General features: G+C 48.9%; 10 protein-coding genes across 10 annotated transcripts; 6 read left to right on the top strand and 4 right to left on the bottom strand.

Moving 5' to 3' along the window:
• Positions 1 to 543: 543 nt before the first annotated feature.
• Positions 544 to 1,288, top strand: EV420DRAFT_1267807 (uncharacterized protein; the record flags this gene model as incomplete). Its single annotated transcript, XM_060467409.1, has 4 exons — positions 544 to 609; positions 666 to 861; positions 917 to 1,120; positions 1,200 to 1,288. Coding segments are annotated over 4 exons (555 nt in total), but the record flags the coding sequence as incomplete, so codon positions are not given.
• Positions 1,266 to 2,413, top strand: EV420DRAFT_219428 (uncharacterized protein). Its single transcript, XM_060481262.1, has 3 exons — positions 1,266 to 1,577; positions 1,624 to 1,702; positions 1,758 to 2,413. Exons 1-3 carry the CDS (start codon positions 1,443 to 1,445, stop codon positions 2,291 to 2,293), a joined length of 750 nt encoding a protein of 249 aa, XP_060332642.1. The 5' UTR covers positions 1,266 to 1,442; the 3' UTR covers positions 2,294 to 2,413.
• Positions 2,414 to 2,735: 322 nt separating this feature from the next.
• EV420DRAFT_1641152 (chondroitin AC/alginate lyase) lies at positions 2,736 to 4,460 on the top strand (the record flags this gene model as incomplete). Its single annotated transcript, XM_060477200.1, has 8 exons — positions 2,736 to 2,916; positions 2,973 to 3,039; positions 3,100 to 3,155; positions 3,205 to 3,484; positions 3,536 to 3,703; positions 3,756 to 3,891; positions 3,946 to 4,008; positions 4,065 to 4,460. 8 exons carry the CDS (start codon positions 2,736 to 2,738, stop codon positions 4,458 to 4,460), a joined length of 1,347 nt encoding a protein of 448 aa, XP_060332641.1.
• Positions 4,461 to 4,949: 489 nt separating this feature from the next.
• On the top strand, positions 4,950 to 6,254 carry EV420DRAFT_1641151 (uncharacterized protein; the record flags this gene model as incomplete). The annotated part of the gene is made up of 1 exon (XM_060477199.1): positions 4,950 to 6,254. The coding sequence occupies one exon, from the start codon at positions 4,950 to 4,952 to the stop codon at positions 6,252 to 6,254; it is 1,305 nt and encodes a 434-aa protein (XP_060332640.1).
• A 529-nt stretch (positions 6,255 to 6,783) lies between these two features.
• Positions 6,784 to 8,145, bottom strand: EV420DRAFT_1267741 (uncharacterized protein; the record flags this gene model as incomplete). The annotated part of the gene is made up of 2 exons (XM_060467405.1): positions 6,784 to 7,290; positions 7,348 to 8,145. The coding sequence occupies 2 exons, from the start codon at positions 8,143 to 8,145 to the stop codon at positions 6,784 to 6,786; spliced, it is 1,305 nt and encodes a 434-aa protein (XP_060332639.1).
• A 1,912-nt stretch (positions 8,146 to 10,057) lies between these two features.
• On the top strand, positions 10,058 to 13,277 carry EV420DRAFT_1641149 (uncharacterized protein; the record flags this gene model as incomplete). The annotated part of the gene is made up of 6 exons (XM_060477198.1): positions 10,058 to 10,475; positions 10,534 to 10,575; positions 10,633 to 10,887; positions 10,942 to 11,180; positions 11,231 to 11,682; positions 11,732 to 13,277. 6 exons carry the CDS (start codon positions 10,058 to 10,060, stop codon positions 13,275 to 13,277), a joined length of 2,952 nt encoding a protein of 983 aa, XP_060332638.1.
• A 241-nt stretch (positions 13,278 to 13,518) lies between these two features.
• On the bottom strand, positions 13,519 to 15,492 carry EV420DRAFT_218348 (uncharacterized protein). The gene is made up of 4 exons (XM_060481257.1): positions 15,189 to 15,492; positions 14,389 to 15,134; positions 13,921 to 14,332; positions 13,519 to 13,866 (listed from the first exon to the last, which is right to left on the bottom strand). The coding sequence occupies exons 1-4, from the start codon at positions 15,227 to 15,229 to the stop codon at positions 13,761 to 13,763; spliced, it is 1,305 nt and encodes a 434-aa protein (XP_060332637.1). The 5' UTR covers positions 15,230 to 15,492; the 3' UTR covers positions 13,519 to 13,760.
• On the bottom strand, positions 15,350 to 16,615 carry EV420DRAFT_1533091 (uncharacterized protein). The gene is made up of 5 exons (XM_060472746.1): positions 16,282 to 16,615; positions 16,202 to 16,228; positions 16,044 to 16,148; positions 15,772 to 15,992; positions 15,350 to 15,720 (listed from the first exon to the last, which is right to left on the bottom strand). Exons 1-5 carry the CDS (start codon positions 16,557 to 16,559, stop codon positions 15,512 to 15,514), a joined length of 840 nt encoding a protein of 279 aa, XP_060332636.1. The 5' UTR covers positions 16,560 to 16,615; the 3' UTR covers positions 15,350 to 15,511.
• A 970-nt stretch (positions 16,616 to 17,585) lies between these two features.
• EV420DRAFT_1267696 (uncharacterized protein) lies at positions 17,586 to 18,854 on the top strand (the record flags this gene model as incomplete). The annotated part of the gene is made up of 2 exons (XM_060467401.1): positions 17,586 to 17,788; positions 17,840 to 18,854. 2 exons carry the CDS (start codon positions 17,586 to 17,588, stop codon positions 18,852 to 18,854), a joined length of 1,218 nt encoding a protein of 405 aa, XP_060332635.1.
• A 110-nt stretch (positions 18,855 to 18,964) lies between these two features.
• Positions 18,965 to 20,874, bottom strand: EV420DRAFT_1641145 (major facilitator superfamily domain-containing protein; the record flags this gene model as incomplete). The annotated part of the gene is made up of 11 exons (XM_060477197.1): positions 18,965 to 19,005; positions 19,059 to 19,178; positions 19,237 to 19,489; positions 19,569 to 19,582; positions 19,645 to 19,747; positions 19,801 to 19,999; positions 20,053 to 20,297; positions 20,348 to 20,357; positions 20,410 to 20,456; positions 20,506 to 20,611; positions 20,666 to 20,874. The coding sequence occupies 11 exons, from the start codon at positions 20,872 to 20,874 to the stop codon at positions 18,965 to 18,967; spliced, it is 1,347 nt and encodes a 448-aa protein (XP_060332634.1).
• Positions 20,875 to 22,066: the final 1,192 nt, after the last annotated feature.

Here is a 22,066-nt window from a genome sequence, read left to right as displayed (position 1 = left end):
ATGACTCATTCTCTATGGCGCTCTCTGTTTTTATCCTTCTTGCGTCATGCTCCAGTGCTCTGGGGGGGTTGTAGGAGGTTTGCGGACCTTCCGACCCAGAACTTTAATTATATCATTATTGGAGGTCAGTGCGACAGACACCATTTTTCACTGAGCTCGTTGCTGACATGGAGTTCAAGGCGGAGTAGTGGGAAACGTAGCATCGAATCACTTGACAAAAGACCTCCGTCCTTGTCCTTGAAGCGGGCGGATCGTTCGTCCATCCCTCCTTTTTGCGTTCCATACTGACTGTTCTCCAGAACGGCTGAAGTTCACGACGCTGAGATCCTGTACTTTTGTACCCGTATGGTACCTGGAGCGCCATGAGACTGGAATTACACTACGACTGCGCAGTCGGGCTTGAATGGTATCGCGTATCCTTGAGGATTTGGATTGGGGGGTGGTAGTGCCCTTAGTAAGTCATTGTTTCGCTGTGTAGATCTTAAAGTTAAAGAGGTACCAGATTGCATGTACTACACCCGCGGATCATCTCAAGATTAAGGCCGCTATGCCAAGGCTAGCAGTGACGAGGGCTGGGAGTGGGAGGCCTTGCAACCATACATCCGAAAGGTCGGCTAGTTCTTTTGGACCATTCTGTCAATTTGACTTTAGCGTTACTCTGACAGAATGAACGTTTCGTCGCTCCTGCGAACTATCACGATATAACCGGTCAATTCGATCCTGCTGCCTACGGCTTCGATGGCATTAACCTGCCTGGATTCCCGAGGGGTACTGACAACCTGATCATACAGGCGACGTCAGAGTTGCCGGACGAGTTTCCGTTCAACTTGGATTATAATTCGGGATATCAGCTGGGTATTGGTAAGAATTCACTATGATCTTCTGGACAGTCTTTTCTGACTTCAGAACATCGTAGGATGGGCGCCGATGACTGTCGGAAACGGTACTCGGAGTTCCTTGCAAGTGTCCCATCTTGGACCTCAGTACATCGGGAGGCGGAATCTGCATGTTTTGATCAACGCCCATGTTACCCGAATCCTCCGCTCGTGTATTGAATATAATCACGTACCGCCAACATTCGGTGCCGTGAAGTTTACTCAGGATACTAGAGGTGAAGTGGGTTCTTGACGTCTTGCTTAGAACTGTCTTACTGACATCAATTTGCCATCTAGCCAACATGCACATCCTGGCTCCATCAGGTCTGAAGGAGATCATCTGCTCCGCAGGAAGCGTCGGTACCCGGCATATTCTCCTTAACTCTGGCATTGGTGACCGACCGAGCTGTTAGCCCATGGAATCAAATCAACTCTCCATATGCCCGACGTTGGCAAGAATACGACAGGCCATCCCAGATGGGACGTTGAGTTCTTCGTTAACAGCACCGACACTATGGAGAACATCTATTTCAGAAACGCGACTTATCAAGCAGAGGCCTTGGCGGAATGGGAAGAAATCGAACGGGCTTCTTGACTGCAGGAATAACGAACCACCTAGGATTCCTTCGCGTTCCCGAGGGTATTTTGGATGGTGAGCCGTGCTCGGGGAACGAGACAGCGCACTACGAGTTCATGCTTTTGGTGCGTCGAATGCGATACCGTCGACCCAGGCTAACTCTTCCTAAAGAACGGCCTTATTTCGGAACCTATTCCCCCTACAGGGAACTTCCTGTCTATTAGGACTGCGGTTTTATGTCCTCTATCCCGTAAGTATATTTTATTATCCACTGCTTCCATCACTTATCATTCTCTTCATTAAAGGCAGCGACGCCACACTCAACAGTCCCCTGGACCCGCCACTGATCAACCCAAACTTTTTCGCGCATCCACAGGACCTCGCCATCCATGCTGGAGGCTGCTGCTGTTGCGAAAGGGTTTGTCAAGGCACCGGTATGGGATGGATATGTCATTGGCGTTCAGACGGACGTCTCCTAAGAAACATCAGGATTGGTGTGGCTACCATTTACCATCCAGTCGGTACGGCAAGTATGTCCCCGGCTGACGCGGGTTGGGGTGTAGCCAACCCAGATTTGAAGCTCAAGGGTGCCAAGGGGGTGGGGATTGTCGATGCATCGGTTTTGATAGGGCTTTCTTGTTCTTGCCTGCGCGATACTAGCTCTTACCTATCCCTCTCAGCCTTTCGTGACGACATCACATATACATACGCAGGCGCCTGTTTACGCAATGGCAGAAAGGGCCGCCGACTTGATCAAAGGAAGCAAATAGACATTGATGATCTTAAGTCTTATTTTAAAGTCATCGCGTCGATTTTTTCCTTTATTATTCACATAGTCTAGACGACTCTCGTATTCTTGCTGTCTTGCTGTTGTCGAAAAAATATCGCCATGTGTTATTTCCGACTTCATGGACCACGTGGCTAAAATCATTTGGTCCGAATCGTCCCACCATTCGTCCGACTTGTCAAATTCATCTTCCTTCTTCTTACCACCATCATCTCTTTGTGAGGTGGGATCTCGTTATCTATGACTACCATCCTAAGGCAGGAAGGCCAGCTCCCCCATTCAATTGCCATGGGTTCCTAGGTGGGGCTTAGTGCATTCGCCCTGTCTGTAAATGAAATACTTCTTGGCGCCTCTGGATCGGGCATATCGCAATTCCTAGTAGCGATGGGTGACCCCTTTAGCACGGTTTTGGTACGTCAACGTCGAGGACGTACTTTTAGGACGCCCACACTTCGGCATTCCTGCTAGCTCGACTTGGTGTCCAATCGTTCCTCTTATGCTTGCTCTCCTCGTTTCATTTCTTGCGCCAAATTTATTAGTCAAGGCCTACACGAGCTATGCCAACGACTTCGTGGATCCTGACTACATTCTATCGGGGAATTTTCCGCCCAATACAGGTGATGCACAGAAAACGATAACACAATGGGCTTTGGAACTTGCTTCGAAGGGCCCGTGGAGTGAATGCACTTCGGTCTGTGGGTATGACTTCAATGCTGAAGTTTTTTTTCCGTAGCTGTCATGAACAAGACTGTTGTACCTCCTTCAGGTGACATGCACGATTATATGAGTTGGGCTCCGTAGTATGTCTTTCGTCCGTGTTATATCTTACTAGTACACCTGCTAACATGCTGCGTCTCCAGCTCCTGGCCTAATTGCACGGGTGTTGGAAATACCACGGAACTCTCGCCTCAACAAAGTGGGCGTGAATTTGCAATGTTTGTTACAGGCACTGAATGATTTTCTAGTCTGGACAGAGTGTCCGTATGAAACTCGAGATGGCATGTTCAACCCAGACGGCCGCTTGATTAATGATGTCGGAGCATTTTCTGACCTCGCAGACGCTGTGCTGTACAATTCCATATCTCACACTTTTCAGGACCAGCCGACATCGCTATATTCGCAAAATGTGGTCAACTTTCTTAAGGTGTGGTTTTTGAACTACGGCACCAGGATGAATCCGAATCTCAATTACGCACAAATGAAACGCGGTCCCGATGGTCAGGTTGGTGAGCACACCGGTATTCTGTAGGTACTAAAATCAGTGTATGTAAAGAGGGCGCTCATTCTCCACCATAGCGACCTAAAGTGCTTCACTAAGATTGCATCTGGCATTCTCATTCTCCGACAGGGAGTTAATGTGGACTATACTACAGAAGTCGATGCTCAGATGCTAGAATGGTCGGGCGAATATATTACTTGGTTGGAGTCCGCGGCCATAGCTCTAGAAGAGGGTGAATCAGCCAAGTATGTCATCAACGTCATGCCTTCTTGTAGAGCCTGACTTTACAGTATCTAGCAACCACGGGACGTTCTATTACAACCAACTAGCTGCTTTGAAGATCATTGTTAATGACCTTCCTGGCGCACGGAATGCTACAGACACATATTTCAGGACTTTGTATCCTTCTCAGATCAATGCCAGCGGGGAACAAGTATGAGTGTTCTTCCATATATACAATCATCACCTAAGACGTCATTCGTTGCAGCCGCTCGAAGCTGCCAGGACGCGGCCTTACCACTATCGTGCTTATAACCTAGCTGCCATGATAGTGAGCGTTCTCGTCTGTTCACGTCAACGTCCTGATAATAGATATATGCTGGCTAGACCAATGCCCGTCTTGCGCAATACGCTGCCCCCGGCTCACCAGTCTGGAACAACACTTCCTCCTCTGGAGCTACCATCAAGACGGCATTGGATTACGCCATGGGAATCTCAGCGAATTCTAGCGGCGAGAACTCGTATTCCGCTGAGCTATATCCAAACATAGCAGCTGTCGCTTCTATTTACGGTGACGAGGACGGACGATATGCGTCATTTCTGAACGCAGCTGATTCAGGATATGCTGAGCAGCCTTATTTCCTGTGGAACCAGCCACTGGCAGGTGGGACGGTTGCCACCGCCGGCTCAGGCACTCCCAATAAGGGTTTCCGGACGCCGCTCGCGAGTATAGGGTGGCTAGAGCTGGCCATCTGTGTGGTAGTAGGCTTGGTTAGGATATAAGCCGTGGACATTCCAGGTCGCTCCCGTGTAACGTTGAAACTGATGGTGCCAACTTTGCACTGATATATGATTCTTGCCAGTTGACACGCTCTAGCATCGCAGCATCAGGCCAGGTATGTACGCGAACGTGCGTGTACTGCAACGGTTCACAGGCTAGTGCAACCTTATCTCCAGCAACAACGTGGATTAGCTTCGCAATGATGCTCCCGCTCGAGCCTGGAGTAAGCCTGGACTTTATTAGGTAATTATGATTTTCGGTTATCATGTGCTTGCAACTTCGGCAACTTGAACCACGACCACGATTCACCACAACACAGTCGCGTTGCCTCGCGTCTTAGCTACCTCAAAGCCTATACTTTGAGTATATTTACGCCTTTCTTAGAGGATTCCAATAGGTTAGAATTATCACTTGGTATGTCGGTTTTTTTTTTTTCACAGCGAACCGCTGACGGAGTTGCCATTCACTTGTAGTGCATGAAGTCTCAAGCCATGGAATCTTCACCTCCCATTATACCCTCGACCGCAGAAGTCATCTTGTCTATACCCCCAGAGATATCGGCCGACATCTTCGTGTGGGTCGACATCATGAATGAGCGGCACCGCTGCTTCGATACACCATGGATTCTCTCCCAGGTTTGCGGGCGTTGGAGGGACATTGCCCTATCCTTTCCACAACTATGGTCCCGTGTGCACATAATGGGGCGTCGGGAGCGCTTCTCGCCAGGTCGCCTCGCCCAGTTGCAGACCGCCCTTGCTCGTGCTCGATCATACCCCCTCTGGATAGAATACTTCGAGACAGCAGATCCCGGCGCTCACATGTGGACTGTCATCCTGGCGCACTGCGCCCACTGGAAAACTATCTCCCTCTCCTTCGTGACTCCCGAATTCCCCAGTCGCCTTCCAGGCAATCAACACCTTCCTTTGTTGGAGTCATTCGACTTCCGCTTCGACCGCTACATGGTTCGCGGATGTTCTATTCAGGAGAATGCCCTTGACGGGTTCTCTACTGCGCCTCGACTACGGCAAGTTTCACTGTACGGAATCCGTTCACCGTCTTGCCTCAAGCTACCGTGGTCCCAACTGACTACCATCGACCTCGCTTGTGGGACAGACCATGATGAGATGCAGATTCTTATCAAGTCTTCGAATCTGCAGCGGGTTCTACTTCTCCTCGATCACGAGATTGGTCTTCCTCTCCCAGGGCCAGTCGTACAGTCGTCGTTGCGTTCGATGGAAACATGGGATGTCTCTCCGCTTCAATATCTCACTCTGCCCAACCTAGAGGTCCTGAGTGTCGTGTACACCGATAACCCCTCACCTATCCCTACTATCCACTCATTCGTTTCCCGTTCCCAGTGCGCGCTACGCACTCTTCATCTCAATGGTCTAGAAATCAACGAGGATCTTCACAAGACACTACTAGATATCCCTAGCATCGAAGATCTCCGACTAGAATTCTCCTGTACAGCTCCAGGAAGCTTTGAGGCTTTTATGCGATTTCTCGCGTATCCTAAGGGTAGCCTGTCGGCGGTGTTACCCAGATTGAAGGATCTTCATCTAGTGCACCATGGGTTTGATGACCCACTATTGGATCATACTTTTGTCGATATGATTCGATCAAGACGGTGCGGTCTACAGCCATTGTTGGCGTTACTGGAGAGTATCGTCTGCGAGCATGTCATTGACGGACTGGAGGCCAGCGATGTTTCCTTCTTAAGGAAGGTCGAGGAGGAGGGACTGAAGTTGTACGTCAATGCCAGTTGCGACGTTGATTACGGCTCCTGTCCCTGGTAAAGCTCCCTTCTCGTACATCTAAACTTTCCCGTGGATTATCTTCTTCTGTGGTGCCGTAGGCTCATTCCGTCTAGCGTCAGTGACCGTATCTATTGTTCTGTACATCTGGAAGTTTCGGACTAATATTTTGCATTGATAAAACCAGACATTACTTAGACTAGTGTTATAATTGCTTGCTTATGCCACCTAGATAATCTAGATTTACTCACCTTCTCTGTATCGGTATATCCTCTAATACACTCTACTCGTTTCTTGTCAGGGAAGAGCACGTAGAAGCGAATTATCATTGAATTACGGTTGCACGAAGCGTAACAGTATTGTGTAAACAGTAAATGTGTGTGTGTTAGTGATGCAGTACTTGTCGTTGCGAAAAATGCAGAAAAGCCTACCCACAGAGTAAGAAATTGACATGACGTATCGTAAACTAGAGAGACGTAAAATTATCCAGAACGAAACACCCGGAAATCCGAACAGAAAGCAATACAAGATAAGATAAATAAACCATACAATAGCTTAACCTCCACCAATGTTATGCGGCTTGTGACAGACCAACCCTCTTGCCCAGCATAGGACTATCGTCATCCAGACCAGAAACGTAGTTCACGAAAGGACTCTCCTTCCCCTCCACTCTGGTTCTCTCTGAGACTTCAAGTGGGTTGAAGAGGGATTCGATTAGCGCCTCGGTGGTTTTGGGACCATATGCATAGGCAAGAGGAAGCTCTGATAAATCATACGGCCGTGTCAGCCTGCCTTGCTGCTGCTCATACTGGCGGTGATGATGATTAGAGGAGGCATAGGAGTGTGCGCGTGACCGAGAAGAAGTCGTTGAATCAGAATCATATGGATCCTCCTCATGATGGTCGTGGATATGCGTTTTCGAGGCGCCATATTGTCCATAAATATTGAATCCGCGGGGCCGGGTTCTGTACACGTCATTCTCTAACAAGGCCGCTACCCCGTTCAGGATCTCGCCCTTCGGTAATGATGGAGCCACAAATGCCTTTTCGCCTCCGACGTGGGTGAGCTGGATACTCAGCTAGAACAAGCGGTTGTCAGCTTGGGCAGTTGGCGTGACTCGACTTGGGACACGTACCTTCAACGTAGCATTCGTCTTGCTCTCCCTGAGGAGATATCTACGCGTCACTTCGCCAAGACTCGGGTCCGCATATTGAGACAAGTCAAGGTAGACAGCTCCCATGCGTGGGTTTTGTGGCGCATCGGGGTCTCCAGAGATAACGCGCTGAATCACGACGAATTTAGCGGGATTGGGCATGAGAACGTCGGGATTTTCACGGTCACGAGACAGTGGTATCTTGATATAAACAGATAATGATTGGGACCACGTCACTGAATGTTCCATGAGCGGCAGAAAGGGTGTCTGCCCACGAGCTGCAGGGCGAGAAGATGCAGGCGTGGATGGTGACGAATGCGAATGCGATGAACTGGCACCCGAAGAGATGACGACTGAGGGCATAACGTGCCGGTCGTCGCCAGAGGAACTGAGACTTGACGAGCCGTCGGGAGATATTGAAGATGCATAGACGCTGCTCGATTCATTATCGTCTTCGATATCCACTTCTTCCTCTGCCTGTTCCCTCTCCTTTCCCTTACCCTTGATGTCAAATTTGCTGGAATTGGGGCTCGTTCCACCACTCCTCCTAGGATTTACGATCCCCAGTAAGCTACTCTTCGACCCAGGTGGCGTAGTCAGATTCTTCAGCTTCCACCGCACGGCAAACTCTCCATGAACGAGGGGTACACTCGATATCTGTTGTATCTCGATTTGGGCATGAAACACGGCATGACGAGGTAGAAGGCTCTGGAGATGAGCTCGAAGACTCTTGGGGTGATTGTGAGGAACGGCCGTCGCAATATCGGAGGTGCCCGCCATCTCCGACCGATCACTATCCGCGTACACAGCATTCATTGGCGTCTTAGGGGCCGTCGGTCTCGCTGGTCCTTCGTATGATGAGCGCCCCATAAAATGTCCCGTCATCGTGGCGTACGACAATGGCTTGTCCCAATCCCCAACGCAAAAATTTCCTACACGTTCAAGGTACGATGCGAGTACTGGCGCCTGCTAATTGCAATCTGGAGCTCCAGGCAATATGAAGGGGCGTCGTGAGGGTAATATATAGGCAGGTGCGATGCGAAAAGGGAGAAATGGCAGTACCATGAGTTGGATGATGGTGGGAAGGAGAAAAGGAGAATTGAGCAGGCAATGTATTGGACATGATGAGAAACACACATTACGTACGCCACATGTGTCAGCACCAGATCGGGTCGTGATTATTCCGATCGGGGTTATCTGAAGCACTCTCGGCCTGCATCCCTGCCGTGGCGTAACGAAACGTTGCGGTACTGGACAAGCCTCGAGCATCATAAAAATTCGTGGTGGTCAGACAAAAAAGTGTGCCCATACGAGTAAATCTAAGCATTCAGACTTTCCTCAGATGCCGAGATCGTTAATGAAAATCGCCTGAAATTGTTAACGAATTACACACGTGGAACTACAAAGTAGTACGCATGGAACGTTTCCGGGAATGTTCCTTCACGGATTAACTGAAGGAGTTTACCATCGATAAAGCACGTTCTGTTGCGGTTCATACTCACCTTCGAGAAGCTTGGATGCAACAACAGCGACACAGATAAGGCAGTTTGATATGCTGTTTCAGGTAGTGAAGGGGTGCTGTCGTATAGCAATGGACAGCGCCGAAATGCACGAATCATCGTCTCTGTGCGCTACCACGTCCAAGGGTAAAGTATAGCGACTTCGAATCCGCTTCAGCACTGAATTCGGCAAGGGAAGCTGTCTTCATGGCTATGCGCGTCAATGTTGGACTCGGAGGAGCTGGTAGATTATTCATGCAGAGACTATTGCTACGAGAATACGTCCGACAAACCCGGAATCAGCACGAGACCGTGTCGTGAAGATGCTGACAGCGCAGAAAGATTTTACGAAGCATCGTTTGTCAGGGCTCCGGTATCATTCGAATTCGCCACAGGCGACAGTCGGGAAGAAGGTGCGATAACGAGGAAAATATCAAGGGCACGCGCCAGATTGAACACTGCCGCTAGCATCTTTGATGTATATTCGAGGAACGATCTTCTTTCAGCGTCAATAAGAGGGTTAAGCCGTTGAACGTTGGTCTCCGAACGTCTCCCTCACAGACCACGGAAGACTGTCTTTCCGCTGCTGTGCCAGCTCGATTGATCGTATCGATGAACGTATCACGGTAGTAATTCTGAAGCTGTGCATTTCTTCGGCGGGTATCCCGAAAAGGGTCAGACTATCGATCGCTAAGATGCGAACGGTGCTCAATACATCAGGTACTGATTGGTGATGGTAATCGGGTTGGCGATATGAATACCGAAACATCGAGAAATGGCCGAAAATCTTTTCGAGGGTAATTTGGACAATTTATTGCCTTGTTTCCGACCTAGCTGTCGCGTGGATTGAAGTCCAAAGGTGGCATTCAAAGAGAAATTTTTAACAAATCCTTGCAGCCAAGTCAGCGGCATCAACACGATGCGCTAGCAATGACCGTCGCGTCAGTCCAGGCGGCCGGCGCACTGGTAGCTGAGTCCTGGCCTTCGCGATGGACGTTGGGTGAATGGTAGGTCCAGTGGCGTTAAGCATAATGGGGCGGCGAGATGTTCATGGGTGAGGAAGGAGACAGCGACCGTGTCGGGGTGGTGGACTTACTGTTTAGGACTCACGTGGTGGCTGTGTTCGGTGGACATTGGACTAATTCAAACACTCACTTTTCCTATCACGATCTTCCTGTCTCTCTTCATCGATCATGGACTACGAAGGCGATAATTCTTCTTCTAAACACTCGCGCTCTGACAGTGATATCTCCTTTCCTCACAAACGTTCTTCTCCCCCGTTACTTCTCGATGAACGACTTACCCCAGAAGAGGTGCAGAGCATTGTTGATCTCCATTTAGACGATACACGCGAAGAACTTTCAACAGTCTTACAGAGCGATCCCTCCGGCAAGGCATCGTTGACGTTCCTAGCAGTGTTCGCAGAACAGTTGCTGAGAGGCGCATGTAATTTTGAGAAAGCGGAGATAAACATTCATAAACTCAGTATCAATTCCCTACGAAGACTCCTCCAGACCGATGAAGAAGTTTTTGGTGTTGTTCTGAACGCTGCACGTAAGGCGTGCGATCAGGAGAATACACACCAGAGTGTCCGTGACATTTTCAGACTTAGTAAATATATGACCTACTAGCTAATCACCTGTAAAGCTGACTAGGGTTCATCTCGTAGGTGCTGTCCGGCTGCCTCAGACGACGGGTGTACTTGCGAGTGGTACGTCCAACTTGATTTCCATTCGTTATGCGACGCTAACCTTATCGCCCGTCGTAGCCATTGCGAGAGGCAATCTAGCGACCGCAGCCGAACAATCATGGAAGTCACAGTACATTGGTGATTATCCTGCAGCCATCATCGCCGAGATCGAAAACCATCTTGCCCTCCCAAAGTCTGGTGGTTATGGGTGCATCGGCGCAATGATTCAGAGTTCGGGAACAGGAAAATCGCGAACAATGCATGAAATAGCAGCACAGATTTTTACTATTCCTATCAATATCAGAGAGACAGACAGTTCTAGTGGTGGAGCCCGTGTGTCCTTTTTCTTTAAATCATATCGTTCTACTGTATCTGACTTGGCCACAGCGTATCCGGACCCAGACGCCGAACTTCGCGACTACTTGATTTCTCCTGGCGGGACTCTCCGTATTCGATACTTGTGTTTCTTGTGCACCCTCTTCGACAATGTTCGGGAAGTACTCCAGACGCTAGCAGGAAACAGAGCAGGAATGTATACAGCATTTCTCTGGCGAACATACCTGGCGAACGCGGAATCTAACAATCGTGGGAATCTGTACCACAATGTCATTGAACGGGCTCGAGAGGTGACATCCACCTGTTAAATCTAACATGCAGGACGCTAATGTTCTGGTAGTTGGAAGTCAAGTACGCCTCCTCTCAGTCAGGGTCTTCAATTGAGCAGAAGAACCTTGTCGAAGTTACAAAGAAGTCCTACCGGAATCTGATCGACATGCTCGTCTCCAACAGCAAGTTGAAGTTATTGATATATATCGACGAGGCTCATACTCTGGCGCCCATGGGTCCCGGCAAACGAAATAGCTATGACCCTCTGTGTTCCGCGATGGCTGATCTTGGCGGTTCTAACCATTTCATCATCTTCATGTCGACTACTGGGGCGCTGAGCCTGCTCGGCCGACCCAAGTCCGACCATATATCAGCCCGAGCGGTCAACGTCACAGCGAAGTTGCCTGCACCCTTCACCATTCTCCCTTTTGACGTCTACGCAAATATTCAATACGACGATCCTGGGTTGACGTTTGAACGCATATGGAGCATCCAACACCTTGCTTGCTTTGGACGGCCCATGTAGGTTTGACGACCTTCTAACCTTCATTGCACTGACTTAATGCTTTAGGTGGCATGCAATGCTTGCTGCCGGCGCCAACGAACAATGGCTCATTTTTTTGGCTCGGTCCAAATTGACGCATAAAGATTGCGCAGAAACTCCCAAGTTCAAGATTCATCAGGGTATGCCCGTGAATGAGACGTCTAAAAGGGACACCTCGAAAGGAGAGCCTGATTTGTTCAAGATGGCCCTTGCGGATGTTAGGGTCATGATTGAATATGAGCCTCGCCGAGAGAAGGCTCGCCGTTTGCAAGAGGAGATGGTGAAGGGTCACATGCGGGTAGCGTTCTCCGTGCCGGACCATAGAGAGTATATGAGATCCGGACATCCCTCGGAACCGGTCTTGGCGGAGGCCGCTGCCATTTCCACCTATGAGGAGGGTGTGGACCTAGTGGACGTCATCTACTTCCTTCTTGAGGAAAATCTCATTGGCAAGGGTGAACGGGGCGAACTTGTCGGCCGGCTTCTCCTTACGTTGGCTTGGGACGCCGCGATACATCAGTTAATGCTGGATAAGAAAAATCCTTCGATGCCAATTGCTCAAGATAATAACCAGGCTGTCTATTCTCGACCTATGCTTCTGTTGGACTTCTTGGCTGCCCTTCTACATCCTGACCATCTGGACGCGATTTTGCAGAGCACGCCTGATAATCGCGTTGGAGGAGAGACTTTTGCAGAGGCATTCAAAGATGCATACGTGTGCTTTACCCATTTTGGACGTGCCAGATCTCCTGATGCCATCAATTCTGGCTCTGCTTTTGCGGCGTTCATCCGTGGCATGGCATGGCAATGTTCCTCTGGACATCCCGTCATTGACATTCTCCTTCCTCTTCTCATCGTCCCAAAAGAGCTGGCTGCACATCGAAGCTTTGATGTCAACAAACTGCCGCTAGAGAAATTTCACCGCTCTGGGGTCTTTATCTCAATCAAGGACAAGCAGAATGCTGAGAGGAAGAACTATACTATCAATGCAGAAACACTTAGATTTTGGGTCAAGGAGGACGAGGATGTCGATGTGCCTTATGTTGCTATCTTGATGCAACTCGGTATCATTGGGAAGCGTCCGACGACACCAACACCTCCAGAGACACCCACGACACCGACGGATCGAGAACCATCGACTGAAACAACAGACACACCGTCGAGAGTCGACGTACCCACTTCCCGCACGAAGAGTCAGCCCGAGCGGAAGATCAAAAAGGCTAGCAAGGCACACCCTCGGTATACGATCATAATATCTGGTTGCTCTCCTTCGGTCTACAAAGTAATCAAGGACGACGAAAAGTTCAAATACGCTGGGATGCTAGCTTCCAGGGGGATAATCTATGAGCACCCGTACCGGAAACCTGCGTCTCTTCGTCTTCTCAAAAAAATGAAGCCGTTTTGGAGCCTTGGTCCGGAGTGCTTTGATTGGGCTCCCGGTCTCCCCGGTGTTGGCGTCGCCCCAGAACCTAGAGAGATGCATTTGACACCAGGAATCACGTATGGCACCGAGGCAGTGGTTATTGAAGGACCTTACGCTGGTGATTTGGATACTGAGCCAGACCCTAATTAGCTATCGTTCGTCTCTGTCTTATGTTATCGTGTTAACTGGCTCGATTGATCGTATTGATGAACGTATCACAACAATAATTCTGAAGCTGTGTGTTTCTTTGGTGGATATACCGGAAAGGCTCAGACTACCAATCGCTAAGATGGGAACGATGCTCAAGAGTGAAGTAGTAGACGGATTTTAGAACGGCAGATCCATCAGGTACCAGACTTGGCGATGGTACGGTCAAGTCGGGTTGGCAATACTAATACCGAAACATCGAGAAACGGGCGGAGATCTCTTCGGGCGGTAATTTGGACGCAGGACTGGAACTTAACTTCCGCTCCTCAATGAATAGCGTGGGATTCGGTCCAAGACTGTAGGCATCGGCATCGATAAGTCCCTTGGAAGCACCGACTCAAACCGTTTAGGAACGAATATATGTTACATGCATTTGGTTGGAAGGGCTCGAACCTGAACGACTGGATTGATGGTGCACCTTGTCTGCTAAAACGGATACCCGATCCTCAAGTCATCATCAGAAGTAGGCTCTTCCCCTTCTACCGGGTCGTCCCCATCATACTCGAACTCATTGTCCGGTTCGGGGTATTCCCTTCATCGTAAAGTCAGTACACGCGAAAACCAAAGATAATGATGTAGGACATACAGGCTAACATCGACTTCCACAGACTGTGTCCCCGACAGTAAATCAGCCATGATGTCCTTAATTTTCTTTATGTATGGAGAGAATATACTCTCTGCATACAGGTCATTCGAGGTATAAATCACAATCGTTAGCGTCGACAGAGTCTTCCACGGCGGTTTCGATAGCGTCCCGGCTATCTGAGACCACAGAGTAATATCAAACTCTGGATTATTAAATCTGTCAAGCGTCGCCCGAATGACCAGCTCGTCAATTCTTGTCGTTCTGGCGTTGGCCCAAACTTCGCACCACCATCGAAAAAGGGCTGGATAGACAACGGGGCATTCGAGTTCCTGATAGTCCGACATCCTGACGGTCAGACTTTTGACTTTCGTCAGATTGAGGTCTGCTGCCGGCAGTAATTCCGGATTGGAATCTGATTTATAGGTGGATGTTAGTATGACCTGCACTGGATGACAATACTTGGCTTACTGAGAAACTCATGCGACACCTTGAGTACTTGCAAGTCCTCTGTCCTGGCCAACACCTCTCGTAACAGTCCAAGGTCTTCGGCATGCGAGATGTTAACGTCGAGTACTCGTAGGTTATTGACAGATACGGGACACGAGGAGGAAACGATAGACTGGGACAGTCTTAGCCTGTCCTCCCCCGAATTTACTGTCAGATGCGACACTGACGGTCCCACCTCATGAGGTGGATGAGTTATCGTGGTTTCCTCTATCTGGAGATTTGGCAGAATGAGAGTCTCCAGATCATGCGAACTGCGTAGGAGGTAGCAGATATCGGCTACGCTCTGAAAGCGACCAGATTGAATGTCAATACGGCGGAAAGAATGGGCTGACAAGGTTTTCCGTGCACCGTCGTTCAACTGAGACCAAGATAGGGTATCGACCTCAAGGTCAAGAGGTCCTAAGGATGCTACGACTTGATGAAAAGATGGATGATTGAGGACTTCTGGTCGGACAGCGGGGGGGTAGAAAAAAACCAACGGTATACATAAAGTCTTGATATGTCGAAGTGTGGATTCGGGGAAATCCAGCAGCTTATTGCACTCGTCGCCTGAATAGAGCACGCATCGCTTGAAGAGGAGGGCTCGACAGCGCGATGATAGTTTCCGACAGACGAGAGAGCATGATATAAGGGTTCGGGTATCGCCTTCCAGGTAGTTTACGATGATATCCACCAATTCTTGAGGAAGAGGAGAAATTTGATCTTTGCTACGATGGTCTCCGTAAGTGGAATGCGCAAAGGGGTTATTAAAGGATATCTACGTCGAGTTTTTGCGCATGATGCGGCCATATACCATTGGCATGTCTGTGGATCTTGAAAATGCTCGGAAAGTCCTGAGTTCTTTGATCCAAACTGGTCTCTTTACTTCTATCGTTTGAATAGTGGTAAGTGTTAAAAGATAAGATGGTAGTCTTAGAGAGTGGTCCGGCAGTACGGATAAGTGATCCGAGTCAACAATGATGTCAACAATTTAGGGCCGGCTCACAGAACCATGGCACACCCATAGACACCAATGGAAGTTCAAACAGGAGAAAACACACATTTTTGTATGACTAGCTCGCCCCGAATCTACTGAAGTAATCAGTCAAAAATCTGTACTCTTCGACACGTCCTCCCACTCCGCCTGAAGCTTCAGATATTCCTGTATCTGATCCTGCACACCCCTGAAACAATCCGAACCTAGCAACAGTGACTTGGGGAACTCCTTCCCTTGCGCAGCTCCTTCCCCCCGAACAACATCCAGCATTACCTGTACGCACTTCTTCGGATCTCCTGGCTGCTTACCGTTATACGCTAGATAACCGCCATCAGTACATATAAACCAACAACCCTTCCAACACTTACCCTGCAGAGCATTCTCAACCTTCTCCGTGATCTCTTTATAGTCCTCGATCTTGGAAACGTATGGCTTCCGATGGTCTGGCGTTAAGAAAGAGGTACGGGTGTACCCAAAGTCGATACAAACGCTTCGAAGACCCAAGGGCGAAACTTCGACATGAAGTGTTTCTGATATTCCGCGCAGAGCCCATTTGGTGGCGGCGTAGAGTCCGGCGTTGGGCACAGCTCTAACTGGGTATGAGTAAAAGTAGAAAAGGGAACACGAAGATAAGCCTCACCGCCAACCGCCGATGGATCCTAACCAAACGAAGGTACCTGTGCGTCGGGCGCGCATATACGGGAGGAATGCTCGAGTCACATTCAACGCGCCAAATACGTTCGTGCTGCGGGGAGAAAATTAGCAAGATAGAGTGATGCTATCGCGTCCGGTACTCACTTAAACTGATCGAAGGTTTCTTCAGGTCTACAACGGTGCTCATCAACCAAGACAGAAGGAATAAAAGCTGAAAGTCATACGTGCACTCCTCCAGTGCGCCAACGAGAATATACCCAGCATTATTCACCAACACGTCGACTCGGCCGTATATTCCTACCGCTTTCTCTGCGATCTTTTTGAGATCATCAAGAGGTGCAGTGACATCGAGCTCGAGTGTCTCTGCTCCCTTCTCTTTGAGATCTCCCAGGAGGTGCAAAGATCGTGCACGGGCAGTGGCGATGACTTTCTCGCCTCGCTCGAGTGCAGCAAGAGCTAGGTCTCTCCCGAGTCCAGTCCTATAAAACCAAAAAGTCAGCATTCAGCATGACGATTGGTTATTATGAACTGCATACGAAGTTCCAGTGATAAGCCAGACAAGTTGGGAAGTGGACATGATTTACTATTAGCGTGAATGTCGACTCAGCCAGATTGGACACTTTTATACTGCCACTCCTGACATGACCCATCTGTCGGCGGTGTTAAGGAAGCATCTGCATCAAGTGGACCAAAGTGTACGCGTCAGCGGTGTGGAAGTCGGCTGCGATATGATTGGTAGGAACATATGATGAAAACTTTGCCACAACACGATGAACCAATCATAATTCTGGAGATTCCGCCGCTGATGGTTTGAAGTGGGTCATCGATGCATCGATGCTGGGCGAGGCTTCATTTCTCCATTGCCAAGCCTAAGGGGCGATTTCTCGATGACAGTTTCCCACAGGTGAGAGCATGGGGGATAATGTCTTCAAATGATTGATGATGATATCCACTACTATAAGGAATTGGAGTAGAGCGGCAGTGCGATCCTTGTCAAATCCTTGCTACAATTGCCTCTGTCAGAGTAAGTAAAATGAAAGAAGGTACCGACGTGGACCTTTGCGACCATACATCTTTGGCAAGCCTACAGATTTTCGAAAATACACAGACAGATGCGAAGTGACTGCTTTCTTTCGGTGGGAAAACTTGTTCGGAAGCTCGGACAGGTGGTCCGAAGGGACTTCAATACTTTAGGGCCGGCTCAGAGAACGGACCCGTCATTTTTGCTTCCGTTTGTCTCCGTTATTCTCCCAGTTACCAGTTCGATCTTCTACTACCTTCGACTGTAGCTCAGTGTAGAAGGCTTGCTAGTAATGGTACAATCAACCTTGCGATGATGGTCTGATCTCACCAAGAGTAGGCATGCAGTGATACCAGGCTCGTCTATTAGCGACTATTGTGCCCACAAAAGGGCAATTCCTGCTGTGGCAAAATTTGACTTACGAACAATATCGGCAAACACGATGTCACCACGACGCGACACATCTATAAAATCTTGCATCTAGCATAATCTCTTGTCCTCTTCTGTATGTCTTCTACTCTCATCTTCTTGAAATTTGTCTCCCCTTCTGCTGCTAGCGTGTCTAGTGCAGATGGCACCATCGTCGAACGTGTCATCAGCCGTGCAGATCTCGTGGAAGTAGCACCGGACCGTGAAGATACACTCATGAGTCATGCCACCACCGAAGAACTACGCGAGGCACTCAAGCTTCGTTCCACATCTACCCATGCGTAAGTAGTCGTTCAAAAATGCTTGCCTTATGCCTCTGACATGCGTTCTAGTCAGTCTCTGCATATATATCAGAACTTTGACTCAAGCATGAAACTTCCCAAGACTCCCGTTCGTACATCTGTCTTTCTCAATGCCGGCCCGTCCATATCGGACACGAGTGGGACTTTATCGACCGAAAACATTCGGCGACGGGTCTTATCTGCGGATGCAGGCCCAAAGGATATTCTCAAGGATATCAGAAACCGTCTCGTCCCGGACACCAAAGGGAACGTAACATTACTCGACCCATGGAACCCTATTGGCCTTAGACTAAGCACTCTAGACAAACTGATATCCCCTCGACCTCTGGGACCCACTCACATACTCGTCATTGTCGACGCTTCTGAAATTTCCGAAACCGCGTCTCAAAAGCGCACCTTACGCGCTCGCTCGATTCAAATGCCGATTAACGATTTGCTGTTCAAACTGAACATGCCTAACCTATCAAAAGAGCCCAAGCTTCCACCTCGTATGCACAAGGAGCTTCCCCGGGTCGGTATCCGAGTTCCGCACATCGAGACGTTTCGTTTCCTTGTCGTCTTTTTGCACACGCGTAATCGGATCGAACTGATGCGCGCCGTGCTTCCAGAGTGGATCAGAGATATCTTACAACAAAGGGTGACCGCATCTCGACCTGCCATCCAAGCTCAGGCCGAGCTCGAGGAAAAGAAAAAGGGAAAACTGCTTGGTATCTTGAGCCTTGCTTGTATGTCCACGGAAAGTTTCACGTTGCCTGCCCCTGTGGAGTCTGGCCCTGAACGACTATTTGATGAAGTGGCTAGGGAGGTTGCAGAAGCATCGCGAGACGGCGAGGCATTCGGACGTGATCTTGTGGAGGCTACAGCTACGCTCAATGCATTGCGCAATAACCTGACATTTATCGGGTTTCACGAGAAGGAACTGTGGGCCGAACTGGAGGACTATAGCGCTATTTTGGCTCGTGCTGTCGCTCTCACATCTGAGCCCAAGGAAAGCACACAACCAGCGCTAGCTCTCATTCTCGCGGGACCCGACGAAGAAATCTAGATATTGAAATGTGTACATATCTGTTCTGGTAGCTCTATAAATCCATGTATTACTTTACACCATGACGATATCAGAAAGGAAATTCTATGTGCGTAAGGCCGACGCCTCGTTCATACAGCTGCAAACAGTCGTTTTTCCTTCGAAAAGCGAGCTAGGGAGAAACCTTCAGGAAGAACTCGGATGGAAATGAGATTATGTACGAACCGTAGAGTATACAACAAGCCCCTAGAATCATGATACCCCCAGAATATAATGTCACGGCCCACCACTGGCCACCAGATCTGGTTAGGATAGCCCCAGATATAGATGATCCGGCGAGTTGGCCTTAAAAAAAGCTTCCTTTGAGTAACCGGGTTAATTCTAGTCGGAGGATAGAACGAACCTGGAGCGTTCATCAGAATCATGAAGCCGGTAATCGTCGACAGCCCTTCGACGCCAAACAGTTCTGCGCAAACGACAGGGAGAAGACTGATGAACCAGCAGCCGACGAGCCCAAAGAGAGCAGCGAACACCATGATCGATGCGTACGTCTTTGAAAACGTCCAAACGAGAATCTGGAAGACGCCTCCGAGGAAGAACGAGAGGAAGAACACGTTGATCGGTCCGAGATAGTCAGCAAGGCTCCCAGCAGATATCTAATCGGAGGAGTCATATAGGACAATCAGCTCAAGAAACAGTGCGCTATTAAGCGGGAAAATCTAATGATAGGCTCACGCGTCCTATTCCAGCTGTGAGATGTGCGGTTTCCGTTAGTGGGGAGTTCAAAAATGCACAAGGATGAAGAACATACCACAAAGATTCATGACTACCAAAGGACCTACAACCAGAAGCGAATCGGGGTTAATTGAAGGCACAAACTGTTTGGTGTATGTCGTGATAAAATAGAATGGGGCCTAAACATGCATTGAGTTACGACAAGTAGGGAGGGGACGAATGATGACCGTACAAGGTATCCAAAGAGCCCAACGCAGATGCTCAGAGCCACGCTGTAGAACTGGCCGTTGACGCGCTCTGGCAACCAGCGTTTCTTCCGTCGAAGCCCCGTCATGGGTCGTTCCTTGAGCAAGATGAAGGCAATAATCCAAACCGCGCCGTGCATGCCACTGTAGACGAGCATTGCCTTTCTCAACCCAAGACGGGTGAGCCTGGAAGAACGTCGATGAGGTAATCATTCCTCCTGTAAGGGATGGAAACGCACAAGACACGAATGATGATAGAACCTATACCAGCGCCGATACCGGAACCAGCCACGGCGAGGCCTGTCGCGAACCCCCTCTTACGCAAAAACCACTGCGACGGTAAGGCCATGTACAGTGGCATGCCGAGACCTTGGGAGAATCCAAGGAGGACACCTTGGAACAGGAAGAGATGATAAAGTTTTGTTGAAAAAGCCGACGCAAGGAGAAAGGTGTAAGCAAGGACGCTGCTTAGAGCGATCATTTTCTGTTGACGAGTTAGACCCAGACCTAATGACAAGAAAGACACCGATATACCTTGTATCCACTGAAAGAACCAGAATGAGACGATGAGGGAGCGGTATTTCTTAAGTACTTACTATCGATCACCTATCCCTCCCGCAATATATGAAGTAACTCCCATAGTCTGGAAACGACATTGAGCGCGTGTACGGACAAAACATGGACAGACATACACAATTTTGGACACCTCCCACCAGACTCAGGATACTGAGACTGACATCCGGAAACATATGAGTGTGGTAATAGTCTTGTAACGCACCCCAGATCAGACCGAATCCCCTTTAAACAATCCAATGAGAATGAGAGCGATACGACGTCTAGGTAGACGCTTACATGCAGGTACATGAGAACATAAAACACCCAAGGACGACGAGCCACGCCCGGAGACCACCATCGGGGTACTCCCAGTCATCAGGACTCGTATGATCCGTGTCCGAGCTGGTGTCCTTGGTAGCCTTCTCATCAAGGGCTTGAGTCGTTGGGGCTAGCATCGCTTCTGCAGGGATAGCATCGCGGGAGTGAATATTCGTGTGGGTAGACATGGTCGTCTGCCATTAAAATGAGATGGGTGTATGCATTTAAGCAAAAAAGAAAACGTCGAGAATGCTTGAAACAAATAATTTTAACATTTGGGCCCCTGAAGTTTTCTCCCCTTGACGGTCCGGTGTCGTGAGTAATAGCGCCTGAACGTTCAGCCTCGCGAAGATCCGAGAGGCTAGGCGGAAAAGACCCGGAAACGACTCCGCCGTTCGTATTCAGAAGGATACTGCAGCTACTAAAAGAAATATAAACCATGTTCAGCGAAGGCATGCGCGTCAGAGAAGAGCTCTGCACAGATATTGCACGAGATTTCTTGATAGGTTAATCTCTCAGATCCTATTTCCTGGGTTAAGTCTGAGCCGATGGAGACGCAGAAAATGCATCCGGATCTTTAAGTAAAGGTAAGTTGGTGTCACCCTCTTTCATAATATAGAAGCTATGTCAACCTTTATGTTTTCTGCACAATATTGATACCGGGACTCGTGCAATGTGCGTGGTCGGCGTTTGCGTTTTACGAGAGTTTCAACGTTGCCCGTGGACAGGTTATTAGTTGCGTTTGATTAGGATGCGACACATCTAAGTGCTATCAGTTCCTGAAATTTGACCAGAGGCCAACATCGATGCGAATCTAAACATATGCGATAGTGCTGGTAAAAATTTCAGGGGTTTCACAGAAATGAACTTGATACCGTGGCGATGACATCTGATCTACTTACTGTGGTCTACCCGTGTACGAGTAATAGTTTACGTTTGTCTGACACTCCACCCTATTACCGAGAATTAGAGGGAGGAATATCGGGCTCAGAAAACACCAACCAGCAGTACGCGATGGAGAAAGCCTCCGAAAATGCAAAAAGCACCTTACTGCGCACGGGCAGCTCTCCAGGCAGGCAGGCAAAAGGGTTTTGCACAGAAACCGGCAGAAAGTCATATTAGATCTATGTAAATATCGAGTCAGAGAAGTCGGTGTTCTAATCTTATACGAGGGCAAACTCTGATGCCGAAATCTTAGCTTCCAAGAAAGCTTTCTGAACAGTGCCTTGAAATTTTCGGGACCGTCGTACCACGTACCACAGACAGGCACGTAATCTGCGACAAGGCATAGAAAGAGGGCGACACTGATCTACAATCTTCATCTTGCTGAGGTCCAAAATCACTGCTGCGATAGAATTATTGTAAAAAAAAACTTTGACT

Source organism: Desarmillaria tabescens, assembly GCF_030435595.1.
Source record: "Desarmillaria tabescens strain CCBAS 213 chromosome Unknown EV420scaffold_12, whole genome shotgun sequence".
Classification (NCBI taxonomy): domain Eukaryota; kingdom Fungi; phylum Basidiomycota; class Agaricomycetes; order Agaricales; family Physalacriaceae; genus Desarmillaria; species Desarmillaria tabescens.
The sequence above is the reverse complement of the archived record's forward strand: the minus strand, read 5'-3'. Positions and strand labels throughout refer to the sequence as shown.